General features: G+C 46.2%; 1 protein-coding gene across 12 annotated transcripts in view; it reads left to right on the top strand.

Moving 5' to 3' along the window:
* DOCK3 (dedicator of cytokinesis 3) overlaps positions 1-16,704 on the top strand; it is a 625,234-nt gene that overhangs the window by 92,433 nt on the left and 516,097 nt on the right. For all 12 annotated transcript variants that reach the window (XM_039547580.1, XM_039547582.1, XM_039547590.1 and 9 more), the window contains exon 3: positions 2,425-2,465. In XM_039547580.1, coding sequence (XP_039403514.1) covers positions 2,425-2,465 — 41 coding nt within the window. The remainder of the gene's footprint in view (positions 1-2,424; positions 2,466-16,704) is intronic.

Here is a 16,704-nt window from a genome sequence, read left to right as displayed (position 1 = left end):
TCTGGGGCTGCTGCGTGATCAAACTGACATGCTCCGGCGTCTTGTGGAGCTTCAGGAACGGCAGCAGGATCACAGAGTGCCGCTGCAGCCCCTGTATAACCACCCTCAACCCTCACCATGTTCCACATCCTCCTCACCCAGACGTGTAAGAACGCGTGGGGGGAGGCTCCGTGCACCCGCCCACTCCACCCCCGTGGACAGCCCAACCAGAAGGATGTCGTTACTCTGAATTTTTTTTTAATGGCCTTCTCCATCCCTCCTATCCTCCTCCCAAACCACACCCTTACTTCTCTCCCTCTTTTTATAATGAATCAATAAAGAATTCATGCTTTTTAAATGAGAGTGACTTTATTTGCATAAGTAAGCTGTACTCGAAGGGGGAGGGGGAGTTGCTTACAGGGACTGAGTCAATCAAGGGGGTTGGGTGTTCATCAACAAACACAGCAGTCACACTGTACCCTGGCCATTGATGAAGCTCGTTTTCAAAGCTTCTCTGATGCACCGCTTCCTGGTGTGCTCTTCTACTCTACCTTGTGTCTGGCTGCGCGTAATCAGCGGACAGGTGTTTTGCATCAGCCTACCACCCCGCCATAAAGGTCTCCCTTACTCACAGAGATTGTGGAGAATACAGCAAGCAGTAATAACATAGGGGACATTGGTTTGGCTGAGGTCTGAGCGAGTCAGTAATGTGCGCCAGCGTGCCTTTAAACGGCCAAATGCACATTCCACCACCATTCTGCACTTGCTCAGCCTGTAATTGAACAGATCCTGACCACTGTCCAGGCTGCCTGTGTATGGCTTCATGAGCCATGGCATCAAGGGGTAGGCTGGGTCCCCCAGGATAACGACAGGCATTTCAACATCCCCAACTGTTATTTTCTGGTCTGGGAAGTAATTCCCTTGCTGCAGCCGTTTAAACAGAGTAGTGCTTCTGAATACGCGAGCGTCATGAACCCTCCCTGGCCATCCCACGTGGATGTTTGTGAAACGTCCCTTGTGATCTACCAGTGCTTGCAGCACCATTGAAAAGTACCCCTTCCGGTTTACGTACTGGGTGCCCTGGCGCTGCGGTGCCAAGATAGGGATATGGGTTCCATCTATCGCCCCCCCACAGTTAGGGAATCCCATTGCAGCAAAGCCATCCACTATGGCCTGCACGTTTCCCAGAGTCACAACCTTTCGTAGCAGCAGCTTAGTGATTGCTTTGGCTACTTGCATCACAGCAGCCCCCACAGTAGATTTTCCAACTCCAAATTGATTCCCGACTGACCGGTAGCTGTCTGGCGTTGCAAGCTTCCACAGGGCTATCGCCACTCGCTTCTCTACTGTGAGGGCTGCTCTCATCTTGGTATTCTGGCATTTCAGGGCAGGGGCAAGCAAGTCACAAAGTTCCATGAAAATGCCCTTACGCATGCGAAAGTTTCGCAGCCACTGGGAATCGTCCCACACCTGCAACACAATGCGGTCCCACCAGTCAGTGCTTGTTTCCCGGGCCCAAAATCGGCGTTCAATGGATAGAATCTGCCCCATTACCATCAGGATCTCCAAAGCGCAGGGGCCCGCGGTTTGAGAGAATTCTGTGTCTACGTCCTCATCACTGTCATCGCCGCGCTGCCGTATCCGCCTCCTCCTCGCCTCGGATTCAAGGTCCTGGTTCACCATAGACTGCACGAGAGTGCGCGAGGTGTTTAAAACATTCACGATTGTGGTATGGAGCTGAGCAGGGTCCATGCTTGCTGTGCTTGCTGTGCTATGGCGTCTGCACAGTTCACCAAGCAAAAAAAGGCGCGAAATGGTTGTCTGCTGCTCAGGGAGGGAGGGGTGAAGCTGTACCCAGAACCACCCGCGACAATGATTTTTGCCCCATCAGGCACTGGGATCTCAACCCGGAAATGCCAAGGGGCGGGGGAGGCTGCGGGAACTATGGGATAGCTACGGGATAGCTACCCACAGTGCAACGCTCCAGAAATCGACGCTAGCCTCGGACCATGGACGCACACCACCGATTTACTGTGTTTAGTGTGGCCGCGCGCACTCGATTTTATAAAATCTGTTTTACAAAACCGGCTTATGCAAATTCGGAATAGTCCCGTAGTGTAGACGTACCCTGTGTCCCAGGTGGGTGGGGGGGAGTAACTGTACAGTGATCTCCCACTTCTGTGCAGCTAGTGGCCTGTGCTCTCCAGTGCTATGCTGGAGCTTCCACATTTATTTGAGAAATAATATTTGCAGAATTTTGCAGAATTTTAAAATATTGTGTGCAGAATTTTAATTCTGTTGGCACAGAATTTTTTGGTGCAAAATGCCCTCAGGAATAAATGATTACCTCAGCATTTGGACTGTTTTGCTAGTGGCAGTCAGATTATTTCAGTATAAAGAAATGCAATGCCACAATTTAATACAGTATATTTTGTCCTGTTTTAGGCTGGTACAGAGGAGTTTCCATTAAGAAGCCCAATGTAAAGGTAAGTGTAAATACAGTCTCTATTTTTAAAAATTATTTGAGAATGAGGGCTTTCCACCTTGCTGTTGCAGCCCTAACCCATTTTCTCCATCACTCTTAAGACTCCACTTCCATTTACAATTATTTTGGCATACATAATTGTACGGAATTCTCTTCTGAATTGGTAAACATTGCTTCTTAGTCATCCCAAAGGTTCAGAGACCCTTTCCACCTGCATACATGTAGGCTGCATCCATTTTGACTTTTTTTCAAAAAAGCCCAAATGCCTAAAAAAGCCTGTACAATTCTTAATTCAGGATTTTTTTAACAATTTTAAATAAATTCACTTTATCATAATATAAAAGAATTTTTAAAATAAACCTAATTGGGGGAGAATATTTTTAACGTTTTATATTTCACAGATTTTATAGTCTAATCAAGGAAATTTTGCACTAGGAGGGCTCTTTATGCTGGCTGTGAATTTTTGTGTGAGTTCATGTATGCTTAAGTATACAAAGACACAAGCTATTTCCAACATTCAACTGGCTTTAGTTTAAAATACTGTACTTTTCAGTGTAATTTGTAAAAGTATATTAATGAACACTAGTGTCTAATGAAGTTTTTGTTTTTTTCCCAAAAATATAACATACATAGTGTTCAATTACATTTTTCTTCTGATAAAACTCCACTAAGTTGTCAAGCATTTCATTTACTTGTGCATTTATTGTTACATTGTACACTGCATAAATCTGTGTTCACAGTTCTGACACAAGAACCATTCAAACTTACCAGTTTCCTAGGTAACCAACACAGTGCCTCAGAAACAGACTGCATAAAGTGGGAGTAAATCAGATAAAGTAATTCCAAGCAGCATTTCTACCTTTCCAGTATTTCTGTATGGTTAAAATGTATGTGTTCACTATTGACTTTCCTGGTGAAGTCACTCTTGTTGGGAAAACCTATGGAAGAATCTGCTTCAAGTTTGTATTTCAATGGAAAGGGATTTTTCCTCCTTTATTTTTTTTTCCTTGAAAATTCTTCATTTTAGTACTTCAGTGAGTTTTTTTTTAAATTGTTGAACTAGTTTATTTTTAGCTCCTATGTATATTGCCTGTCTGCTAGAGTTTGATCTCTGTGTGGATGGCTTGTATATTTCAGGGCCGCCCAGAGGGGGGGGGAAGTGGGGCAATTTGCCCCGGGCCCTGCAGGGGCCCCCATGAGAGTTTTTCGGGGGCCCTGGAGCAGGGTCCTTCACTTGTTCCGGGGGCCCCGGAAAACTCTCGTGGGGCCCGGGCCCCCGGAGCTTCTTCGCTCCCGGTCTTCGCTGGCTGGAGGTCCTTCCTCTCCGGGGTCTTTGGCGGCGGGGGGCCCCGCTTCAGCGGTAAGTTGGCGGCGGGGGGTCCTTCCGTTCCGGGACCCCCCACCGCCGAATTACTGCCGAAGCTGGACCCGCTGCCGGAGTGCAGCCGGGTCTTCGGCAGTAATTCGGCGGCGGGGGGGGGGTGTCCTTCCGTTCCGGGACCCACCGCTGAAGTGCCCCGAAGACCCGCGGTGGGGGCTGCACTTCGGCGGCAGGTCCCGCTTCGGCGGTAATTCGGCGGCGGGGGGTCCCGGAACGAAAGGACCCCCTGCCGCCGACTTACCGCCAAAGCGGGGCCCCCCGCCGCCGAAGACCCCGGGCCCCCGGAATCCTCTGGGCGGCCCTGGTATGTTTTCTTGATGCTGAGCAGCTGTGTATTTTGAATCTTGCCATCTTTTCTAGGGATACTGTGAAAAGTAGAGAAAAGTAGCCATTTTTTTGGTATGACCGTATTTAAAATTGTGTGTGTACAACTAATTGTAGGCAAAGCTGATAGCTATGCCTGTTGAAGATGCAACACTTTCCATTATGAGACCTTGTTTTCAGTTTCTTATAACTTTGCCAAACATAAACCGTTCAGACTCATATTTCCCATGTCAGTTGTTTCTCTCGGGTTGAATGTTTTTTCAGCTAAAATGTTTTAGCCATTTCTTACACCAAGGTGAGGGAAAAATACATAGTTTTGCTCACATTAAAAAAATTCTCAACTCTTTCTTTGAGATACTCTAGCACAGGGATTCTCAAACATTTGTACTGGTGACTCCTTTCACATAGCAAGCCTCTGAGTGTGACCCTCCGCATATAAATTAAAAACACTTTTTAATATATTTAACACCATTATAAATGCTGGAGGCAAAGAGGGGTTTGGGGTGGAGGCTGACAGCTTGCGACCCCCCCATGTAATAACCTTACCACCCCCTATGGGGTCCTGACGCCTAGTTTGAGAACCCCTGCTCTAGCACGTCCATGCTTTGCAGCAGATGTTTGAAATTTGGTAAAGGAGTCACTCTGGTGTCAGAGTGATCTTTTGTCCCAGTGAAAATCTTCTCAAATTTGGCCAAGTTTATAAGTCCCTGGAAAATCACAGTTTGGACATGATTAGTAGAGTTTTGTTAAAGGTTCTGAAGATTCAGTCTGTACAAAATGTGCTCCACCACCACTACAGAGCTCCAATGTACTGGCAAGGTTGTCTGTGCCATCTTGACAGAGCGACTGAGCATGCTGTATCCTAGGACTGCAGGAGCCATGCAGGACTTTACCTGCAATTGCGCCTCCTGGCAGCAAAGGGACACTGGCACCAGGCACCAGAAGTAAGAGCAGGGAGACTCTCTCCTTTGCTCTCAATGCTTCTGCTTCTGTAGTGGCAGAATGGAAGAGAATGATCAAGCAAGTTGACTTGAAAGTAGAGGCTGAGGAACAGAGGGGAGCTGTGGAAGTCAGGGTGTTGAGTAGCAGGGGTGAAGATGGGAGAGAGAGGAGCTGAGAACAGAAGGGAGTTTGGGAGTGAGAAGGTGAGCAGATTGGGACAGACGATATGAGCCTCAGTAGACAAACATAATGGAAAGTGCCTGCTTAATGAGCAGCTATTTGATACTGTTTTCTCTGTTGTTTGTTGTGTGGCCCCATGGCTTATTTACTGCACACTATTGAAACCCTGCTCTGAAGACAGAATTGTTAATTTCCACATGGGCTTTTCTATGGCACTCGTCACTACGATGTCTGAGTGCTTCATCAATATGAATGAATATATTTTTACAACTCCCCTGTGAGATGAGGGAGGATTATTATTCCCATTTTGCAGATGGGGAATTGAGGCACTTAGAGAGATTAAGGCTAAAAGTATCCACTAATTTTGGGTGCCCAATTTGAGACACCTAGAACCTGATTTTTCAGAGTATTTAGCATTTTATAGCACTTCATTTGCTTGGAGCTCAGCTTCTGATTGGTTTCAGTTGCAGTAGTTAATGCTCAGCACTTCTACAAGTCAGACTGCAGGGTCTCAAGTTAGGCACTCAAAAAATGTGGATTAAGTTAGTGACAGCCTGTGAAAAGGTTGGTGTAAGTGACTTGTTTAGCATCATATAGAATGGAGGAAAAGAATCCACATACATGGATCATCAACAGGATTGGGACTGTTAAATACATCACACCCTCTGCCACCTGAGCTAAAGGAGTAACTGATAGCAGCCTTAGGTTGTCATTCTCTGTGTGGTCATGCAGTAGAGGGAACTTGACACCTTTTGCCAATGGGGTTTGGAGATACTTGCTGACAGCAGAGGAATGATGAAACTTGGTAATCGGGTTCCATTCCAGGCTCTGGAAGGGAGTGTGTTCTAGTTGGCACAGTCTGTTCTGCCTTTTACCCTCAAGAGTGACACCTTCAGTCCCATCCCTGCCAACCTCTCCTTTTCCCAATTCTGTCTTGTCTCTATTGCTGGTTCCTCATTCCAGCTCCACCCTTTTCACCTAGCCAGTCCAAGTCTCCAGGCTTCTCATACCAGTTTCCTTGCCAAGCAAGTCTTAGTCTCTCCCCTCCAAACTCCCCATCCCAGCCCTAGTCTCTCCCTCCCACCCCCCGCACGTTCCCTATCCCCACTGGCTTCCTCAATGGGCTCCTCATCCAAACTCAGTATCCTGTCTCTCCTGTTACTCTGCTACTCTTTGTCCCAGTCTTTTTGCTCAGGCAGTACCAGGTCTCCCCCTATATCTCAGTTCTTTATCAAATCGGTCTCACATTCCTCCCATCTCCTTTCCCTGACCCACTGACCCTCAGTCATAGTGTCCCCCTAGCTCTTCATCCAGTCTAATCTGCCCCCACCTATTGGTTCCCAGTCCCAATCTCCCCCCGGGTCCCAATCCTAATCTCTCCATCCCCATACCAGTTTCCTCCTTCTTCCCCCCCTTACTATCCTCCACTCCTAGTCTCTCCACCCCAGGCTCCTTGCCCCAATCTATACCTCCTTCCCCACTGCATGTCTAGCTCTTGTCCCCTTTGCATTCACATCAGGCAACTTACTCCTCCACCCTGTCTCTACCCAGCAGGGAATCATGGAAAACTCTGTAGAGCCAGCCTCCTTGCTGTTAGTTCAGATAGCTGGACTTGGCATGGCCTCTAGCAGGTACAGTCCTGCTGAGTCCTGGTCTGAAGCATGCTCAGTGCAGACAGAATCTTCAGGGAATTTAGTTGGAAGAATCTAAGTCTCTGGTGAGAGTGTGAGAACTGTGATTTTTTTCAAAGACGTATTGCTTGGCCAAATTTGGGCCAAGCAATTGGCAAAAGGCTCATTGCTAACACAAAGGCCACCCCCTGCGAAATTTCAAGTTTCTGCTCTAAAGCATGGGAGTGCTAGAGGTTTTCAAAGAAATGGTCACTTGAATTTTGAAACATGGGAGAAACAATGTGTGATTCCCTAGCCTCTTTCTCAAAAGTTTCTGAATCATTTTAGCTGAAATTAAACAACCACAACCAGCACCCAGACTTAGGCAGACGCAAGGGATAGAAAAGTTCAGTCCAAACAGTTAGTTTAAGTTATAAGCAATTGAAAACAGGGTCTTAAAATGGGAAGTCTTAAATTGGGAAGTGTCGGGCAACCTTAATAATATTCAGTACTACAAGTCGCGTCTGTAATAAAATCGTAATAATCTGCACTGCAAGCACTGCCTATAATTATAGTAGCAGTGGGAGAGCCTGAAGAGATGATTAGCTTGATTCAGTCAAATATTGAAAAGTTTGGATATTGATCTAGAAATATTAATCTATCTAGCCTGGGAGTCTAGTGAGAACAGGTTTTATTGCACTTTTTGTACCTTCTGTTCTTACTGTAGCAGAATTAGTACATTCATAGTGCCCTTTTCTGTAACATTTTTATTCGTCTTGGAGTGATTGCTTATGTCAATTCCAAGTAAGGGTGTGTGTGTGTGTGTGTGTGTGTGTGTGTGTGCGCGCACGTGTGTGCGTGCTGCATACACGATCATTGGAAGGTTTTTCCCTGGTGGTACCCGTCGGGTCAGCTGTGTAGCCCCCTGGAGTGGCACCTTCATGGCCATGTATATAGGTCCCTGCCGACCTGCCGCCTCTTCAGTTCCTTTTTACTGCCAGTGATGTCATTGGAGCAGCTCCTCTCTTACATTAGCAAGCGATTCCCTAGTGGTTTCTTTCTTTTCTCTCTGCAAATAGTTTAAAAGTAGAGTTCAGTGGTCCCCAAGCTTTTTTGTCTGGCGGGCGCCAGATGATGAGCCACGGAGGACAGTGGCGGCGGAAGAGCATCCACCGAAATTCCGTTGACAAGCAGCAACATCAATAGGTGTCGCCGCCAAAATGCTGCTGACAAGCATAGAATCGTAGAATATCAGGGTTCGAAGGGACCTCAAGAGGTCATCTAGTCCAACCCCCTGCTCAAAGCAGGACCAATTCCCAACTAAATCATCCCAGCCAGGGCTTTGTCAAGCCTGACCTTAAAAACCTGTAAGGAAGGAGATTCCACCACCTCCCTAGGTAACCTATTCCAGTGCTTCACCACCCTCCTAGTCAAAAGGTTTTTCCTAATATCCAACCTAAACCTCCCCCAATGCAACTTGAGACCACTACTCCTTGTTCTGTCATCTGGTACCACTGAGAACAGTCTAGATCCATCCTCTTTGGAACCCCCTTTCAGGTAGTTGAAAGCAGCTATCAAATCCCCCCTCATTCTTCTCTTCTGCAGACTAAACAATCCCAGTTTCCTCAGCTTCTCCTCATAAGTCATGTGCTCCAGCCCCCTAATCATTTTTGTTGCCCTCTGCTGGACTCTTTCCAATTTTTCCACATCCTTCTTGTAGTGTGGGGCCCAAAACTGGACACAGTACTCCAGATGAGGCCTCACCAATGCTGAACAGAGGGAAATGATCACGTCCCTTGATCTTCTGGCAATTCTCCTACTTATACAGCCAAAATGCCGTTAGCCTTCTTGGCAACAAAGGCACACTGTTGACTCATATCCAGCGTCTCGTCCACTGTAACCCCTAGGTCCTTTTCTGCAGAACTGCTGCCTAGCCACTCTGTAGCAGTGCATGGGATTCTTCCTTCTTAACTTGTTCTTGTTGAACCTCATCAGATTTCTTTTGGCCCTATCCCCTAATTTGTCTAGGTCCCTCTGTATCCTATCCCTACCATTCCTCCCAGTTTAGTGTCATCTGCAAACTTGCTGAGGGTGCAATCCACACCATCCTCCAGATCATTAAATGAAGTTATTGAACAAAACTGGCCCCAGGACTGACCCTTGGGGCACTCCGCATGGTACCAGCTGCCAGGTGGAGCTGGCATCACTCCCGGCACTGCCTTGGACAAGACAAGGGACAGCCCGTGCCTGTAATATCCTGGCCTCCGCAAGGTCAGGGATCAACACAATGGCCATTTGCACACCATGGGTCTACCACCAAGTCCAGGGTCTGGGTTCCAGGGCCCTGTCGGTGGTGTCGGAGGCGTGAATCCCTCCATCGGCCATGTCTGTAGCCTGGGAGCCTCCCAGCATAGGGATGCTCAAGCCCAGGCTGATGAGAAGGTCAGCACCAGCACCGAAGTGGCTGTGGCACCAGGTGATACTACCACTTCCTGCACCTCTCAAGTGGCCCAAGAGGATCCCCCTGAGCCGTAAGGGCAAGAGGACCCAGTGCATCTGAGGGTGTCATCTTCGTCCTCTCCAGTAGCAGCCACCTCCATCACTCTGCCTGCTATGGACACTCAAGAGGGTGGCCCAGAACTTGAACTTGCAGGCAGAGGAGATCTCTGAGGACACAGATCGCATGGTGGATACTCTGGTCCCAGAAGGGCCCTTGAGGGTGGCTCTGCCCCTCATCAATACCATACAAAATACCACCAAGATGCTGTGGCATACACCTGCCTCTATCCCACTGATAGTCAAGTGAGCAGAGCGCAAGTACTTTGTGCCTTCTAAGGGTATGAGCACCTCTTCACCCATTCTCAGCCTGGGACCCTGGTGGTGGAGGCAGCAAACCACAAAGAGCACTGTGGGCAACTGGGGTCTCTCCCCAAATCCAAGGATGCTAAGAATCTGGACCTCTTTTGTTGGAAAGTTACTCCACTGGGGGGCTCCAGCTTCGCATAGCAAATCAGCAAGCAGTACTGAGCCGCTGTGCTTATAATTCTTGGAAAACTCTGGTCAAATTCCAGGAATTGCTTCCAGCGGACTCCTGTTTGGAGCCGTTCTGGAGGAGAGACAGGTGGTGGCCAGGACCTCTCTTCAGGCCGCCCTGGACTCAGTTGACTCGACCACCCACACCATGGCCACCATCATAGCCATGAGACACAGTTCTTGGATACAGATCTCAGGGTTCCCGCACGAGGTCCAAAATACAATTCAGGACCTGCCCTTTGACTGCTCCAGACTCTTTGCAGAACAGACAGACTCAAGGCTACATAGTCTTAAGAGGCTTCATACACCAGCCCCGCAAAGACATTCAAGCCTCTGGCCACCCAACGTTTCTACCCTGCCCCTCCTAGACAAGACTACAATAGGAAGCAGGATAGACACAAGAGGAGGCGCCCATCTCAGTCCTTCTTCAGCCAAGGGCCGGTCTCAGCTAAGCAGCCCTCAGGCTCAAAACTAAACTTTTGGATGGAGCATCAGTTCAATACTTGGATCCTTCCCCTCCCTTTGTTAACTGCCTATCCCATTTCTACCATGCCTGGGCTCAAATAACCTCAGACCAATGGGTCCTGAGCACGGTAGAATTGGGATATTCTCTTCAATTTTGTTCCCTCACATCCTCCTACCTCCCCTCCGTATCCCTCTTCAGGGACCCATCTCACGAGCAATTCTAGTGTAGGAGATGCAAATGCTTCCATAGCTGGGGGCGGTAGAGGAGGTTCCTCTGAAGTTCTGGGGCAGGGGTTTCTATTCTCCTTACTACTTAATCCCCAAGGCCAAGGGTGGGCTCAGGCCCATTTTAGACCTGCGAAACATCAACAAATTCATGAAGAAACTGAAGTTCCGTGTGGTCTCCCTGCCCTCCATCATTCTATCTCTGGATCTGGGGGACTGGTACACCATCCTCAACTTGAAGGGTGCGTACTTCCATGTCTCCATAACCCCGTCCCACAGATGGTTTCTGTGATTTGTGGTCACCAACTCCAATTAGTTCACAGTCCTCCCCTTCGTCTTGTCGTCAGCCCCTTGGGTGTTCACCAAGTGCATGGCGGTCATGATGGCCTGCCTTTGGAAGTGTCAGGTGCAAGTCTTCCCATACCTAGACAACTGGCTCATCAAGTGCTGGTCCCGAGCCCAGGTGGAGGACCATGTGAACCTAGTACAAACAACGTTCCGCAATCTTGGTCTCATCCTCAACGTGGTGAAGTCGACCCTGGTTCCCACTCAAAGGATAGAATTCATTGGGGCTCTCCAGGACTCCACCCAGGTTAGGGCGTTTCAGTCTGTCTCATTTTTAGCCATGAGTACCATAGTACAAGGTCTCCACTGGTTCCCCACCACGATGGTCAGGAACTGCCTAAAATTACTTGGGCATATGGCAGCATGCACTTACGTGGTGCAGCATGCAAGGCTGCACCTCAGTCCTCTCCAGGCATGGCTGGTCCAAGTGTACAGACCAAACAGGGACCATCTAGACAGTCTGGTCACACTTTCTCCTACGGTGGTGGCTCGATCCACAAACAGTTTGTGCGGGAGTACCCTTTTCCCAACCTCAGCTGTCTCTGTCACTAGGCACAGATGCGTCAGTGCTTGGGTGTGGAGCGCACCTGGGTAACCTCAGGACTCAGGGTTTATGATTCCAGGCATAACTATTGCTGCACATCAACGTCAGGGAGCTACAGGTGATGCGCCTAGCTTGTCAGACATTTCAGACCCACCTTGAGGCAAATGCGTATCGGTGTTAACAGACAACACCACGGTGATGTTCTGTATAAAAAAATGGGGTACTCACTCCTCTCCCCTGTGCCAGGAAGAACTCAGGTTGTGGAACTTTTGCATCATCCAGTTGATACAATTGGAGACATCGTATCTGCCAGGTGCACAAAATGAACCGGCCAATCACCTCAGCAGATCTTTCCATGGCCGTGAATGGTCTCTCCAACTGGACATCAGCAATATCTTCCTGAAGTGGGAATCTCACCAGGTCGACTTGTTCATGACATGAAGCAACAGGAAGTTTTACAGCTATATCAGAAAATGAATGATTGTTTGGTTATTTCATTTACCAAAGGTAATTGAAGCAGATATGTATGAAGTCATTGTGAAGTAAACTATCTCCAGTTCAACAGGTTAATCATTAATATTTGGAGGATTTTCTTGCCATGCTGTACAGTAACTCCTCGCTTAATGTTGTAGTTTTGTTCCTCAAAAAAAGGTGACTTTAAGCAAAACAATGTTAAGCGAATCCAATTTCCCCATAAGAATTAATGTAAATAGTGGAGTTAATTTCCAGGGAAATTTTTTTCAACACACACACACACACACACACACACACACACACACACACACACACACACACACACACACACACACACACAAAGTTTTAAACAAACAATTTAATACTGTACACAGCAATGATAATTGTGAAGCTTGGTTGAGGTGGTGGAGTCAGAGGGTGGAATATTTCCCAGGGAATGCCTTTGTGCTGAATGATGAACTAGCACTCGGCTGAGCCCTCAAGGGTTAACACATTGTTATTAATGTAGCCTCACACTCTACAAGGCAGCACAAATGGAGGGACGGGAGACAGCATGGCAGACAGAGAGACACACCCTGTGTGTGTGTGAGAGATGCGCATTGCACCTTTAAGTATGCTAACCCCACTCTAAGTACATTGCCTTTTTAAGTAGATCAGCAAGTAGAGACAGCAGCTGCTGCTAGCAAGCTCCCTCCGTCCAGAGCTCTGTCATGCATCTCTCCTCTCCTCCCCCTGCTCTATGGAGATGGGATAAATGGGGGGGAGGGGGACACCCTGACATTAGTGTTGGGGACTTTAACCCCGACAGCGAAATTCGTTGTCTGTTCAGCTAGAGAGACAGGCAACACCAGCAAGGTCCGATCAAAAGCCTTTTATTGACAAGTGCACGCATCAACAAAAGGCCGCTCGTCTCCAGTGAGAACCAGCCCCTTTTCAGCTTAGTATTAGCCTATATAGACAGTTTTATTACGTCATACATCACTCACTTGAGCAAAACCCACCCCCCTTTGTTTAACAACTTAAAACTAGACACTTTTAATATACACACATGCCTAGACTTTATGTCTACAACTTTAGATTATTAATTATCTCTTAACAACACCCAAAAGTTAGAAATACAGGGGAGTTTTTAAACAAACCTATAACTCAACCAAAAGTTAGAATCTGAACCGTGAGATGCTAGAGTTCCTTATCAGCTCTTCAAACACTGTCCTTAGCACAGCTAATGGTATGCCAGCAATGCAATCCCTGGTTTATCTCAGGCTTGTCTCACGTTTTCCAGGGCTCTGTTAAACAATGCTGCTTTTCAATACTTTTCCACTCTGGGATTACCCAAAACCTTTGCTAGCCTGATTTCAGTCAGGTTAGCATAACTGTTTTGTCTGCTATATTTTCATTCAGGCCTAACAATCCCCCCTTTGTCCCTAGAGGACCAACGGGACTCTTGGGACAACAAATTACCGCTTGGCAGGGCACAACCGAGTTACAGTTTGTTCAGTTGCAAACGAAGCTTTAAATTGCCTTCAGGGGTAACAGTTTATTGGTTTGGGGCTCTGACTATAAATTAGTGAGGTATACCAAGTGGTCTAATTTCCCAGATGTCTCGGTAAATAATTCAGTCCCACATGCATCCTCCCCATGGACCCGGCAGGATCTGGTATGTGGGAGCCCACACCCACCCTAACCGGTCCAAATGCTTGGAAGGAGCACTGTAAATGTTCACACTTCCATCCAGAAAGTGTCCAAGTATGTCTTCATGACCACAGATCAGATGGTACTCCTGATGCATCTGCAAGGGCAGTGGGCCAAGTCTGGTCTGGATCCCACTGCAATGCCTTCCCAGCCTCAGTGATATTCAGTACCATCTCTGTCAGTAACGTCTGGGTCACAGAACTAAGGGCTGAAATGACATGTAACTCACCAACTCCAGCCTGTACTTAAGATAACTGAGCTGCAAAAATAAGGCTAGTGGCCTTTTCTAGTTGGCCCAATTTCTCATCATTTTCTTGGCTTTTAGGTCCCTCTTTGTTGCAGAGGAAATAGCCCAGGCTCTCTGTTATACTAATTTAAGGGCAGCCCCTTGTGAGCAATCTGGGTATGTAAAAGTGATCTGAAAACTGGATAAGGACAATGTTATTCAAAATGCAATGAGGGAGGGCAATACATGCTGAAGGATTTATCCAAAACACAGGGTACAGCCTGTAGAATAAACCCCCAAATCTAATCAATACCACAGTCTCAAACAGGGGTCCCACAAACTTCTTTCTGCCAATGTATAATTCTTGGTTTCTACACCAGGGTCAGTCCTTAATGTCCTTTTTGGTCAGGAAATCCTGGATTCTGACACTGCACAACGCTGTTGGTGGTCAGCAGGACTCAATAAGGGTCTTTCCAGCATAAAGCCAAAGCAGTCTTTCGCTGGTGGAGCTTTACATTAATCCAGTTTCCTGGTTCCAAGAAGTGGCAGGCCTCCTAGGGTCTTTGTGTAGTTCGTCTTTACCTGTGAAAAAAAGAAACCTAACACATTTCATTAGTGCCTGTCAGCGATTTGCAGACTTTACAGCTGTGTGGGCACATTTAAGCCCCCCTTGTCTTGGTTGTTAGCTATTTTTCCTCAGTTAACTCATTCTTCTTCCTTTTTTGGCTTCTTTTAACCTACAAAGGAAACTTAGTTTTCACTTATACACCTTTTCTAACAAGGAACACATATACATTGCCTTTATACAGTACATTAGTCTTATTATTTAAAGTTTGTCACATATAGTCTGTTACTAAAATAATTTTTTTTAGAGCTTTGGGACAACAAGCTAGGACAAGCACACCCACTTGGACGAGTTTATTTCATAGAGCCTCTAGTCCAATAGTTTCCCACCATCCCCAGCCCTCTGGCTAGAAATCTGAGATAGCCAGAAGGATCCAAATACAATATGGGGAGTGGGTTAACTTTCCATGTCCTTGCTTCCAAAAACTATTGGTATGCAAGTTTTACTAACAATTTTCAATTAAAAGATTTGGCCAATAAAATTTCTCTTTCTCTTACTTAAGGAAATGTATTAAGCTTTAGTATACCATATTTTTCCCAATTTATCCAAACACTTTGTATTCCAAGTTGAACAAAACAAGTATCTGTATTCCAATCCAGACTATCCCATAAACAAAACAATTTTGGCCATGAGACAGACACCACAAGACAGAACATAAAACACAAAACATAATTTTTACTGTGCCATCAAAGGCATGGTATGTTGAATGCTGTTCAGCCGGCATCAGTTTTCTCTGATTATCTGAAAGACAAAAACAGAAGTCTACCTCTTTTGGGCAGGCAATCATTACTAAAAATATACAAAGACTCTTGTTGATTTTAGGCAAAACAAGGGAATTACCCCATATTTTCTTGTATGTGTTTTATAGGCAGCCCCTGTTTTAGTGGCTCCTATATTATTAGTTAGATAATTTGCATTAATACAGATGCTTGCTGGCTCACTTTTTACTTGTAACTCCTGCTTGTAAACACTGAAAGAAAACATCATCACTCACAGTGCTCTTAGAGCCTAATACAATTTTAATTACATAGCACTGTATACATTCTTCAGCTAATTTAACAAAATTGTTCATAGCCAAATGATTGCAATCTAATAATTTCTTTGCCTGAATTTATTTACAAACATTTCAAAGACACCAAGAACTTTTTACTGTAGTACGTTTACAAAGTTCAACTGCTGTTCCCTCCAGCAACTATAGAGTTAACTTTTCACTGTGCCTTAAATCACTTGCTTGTCCTTTCAACAGCCACTTACCAACTCGGATCACCATTCCAAATATTCTTCTGAGTATTTGAACCCACATGCGTATACTTACTTACTCTGTTTTTGTTTTTTCACTACACCCTAAAAGTTTCCAACCTGTTCTCCAAGCTCTCTGTCTGTTGCCTGGCCGCCTGGGCCCGATCCTTTTTTTTTTTTTGAACCGTCTCTTTTCATGGGTACCAACGTATTCCACTACCAGTTTTATCTAGGAGGGTTGGCTTCTTAACTAGCCCCACCCTTCTGGTCTTTTCCCTAAAACATTTTAACTCACAAGACTACCTGAGTTCTTCCTTGTGAGGCTTGCCACCTGGGCAAAATGCACGGCCCACTGGTGTTTAATTATTTAATTTCCTCTTGTAGCAAACACACTGCTATTACGGTGTATGCTGAACACAAATAGTTACATTTTGGCAAGTCCCTAAAGGACTGGTACTTGCTTAACCAGGGCTTCCTTTTCTAACTGGAAATCTTGTCTCAAAGCCTGCAACTTGCCCTGGGCGCAGGTTTGAGTTGCTGCCTGGGTCATGATCTATGCTCTTAATTACTTAATTCTAGTTATTAAGTACATATTTGTTTCTTTTCTCCAACTACTTTATTGCCCAGTCCTGCTGCAACTGGGGGTAGAACCCCTTTCTAGTTCTCAGACTTACTGCAGCTGAGAGTAGGCTCACCTTTAATCATGCAATCCTCAACATATCACACCAACAGTGCCAAACAAAGAAACACAAAATAACAAAGGTAAAACAGATAGATGGTGTAAATTCTATAGGGCTCCCCCATTCTCAATTGCTCACCAAACTGTGACAAATCTGTTACCAATTTATCTACTGCAGGACGTTGGGGGAACACACCATATAATCAAATTTTAAAGCTTAATTAAAAATAATAAAACAACAATGAAGAGTGTTGGG

The sequence above is a fragment of the Mauremys reevesii genome, linkage group 7 (genome assembly GCF_016161935.1).
Source record: "Mauremys reevesii isolate NIE-2019 linkage group 7, ASM1616193v1, whole genome shotgun sequence".
Taxonomy (NCBI): Eukaryota; Metazoa; Chordata; order Testudines; family Geoemydidae; genus Mauremys; species Mauremys reevesii.
This window is presented reverse-complemented; position numbering and strand designations above follow the sequence as displayed.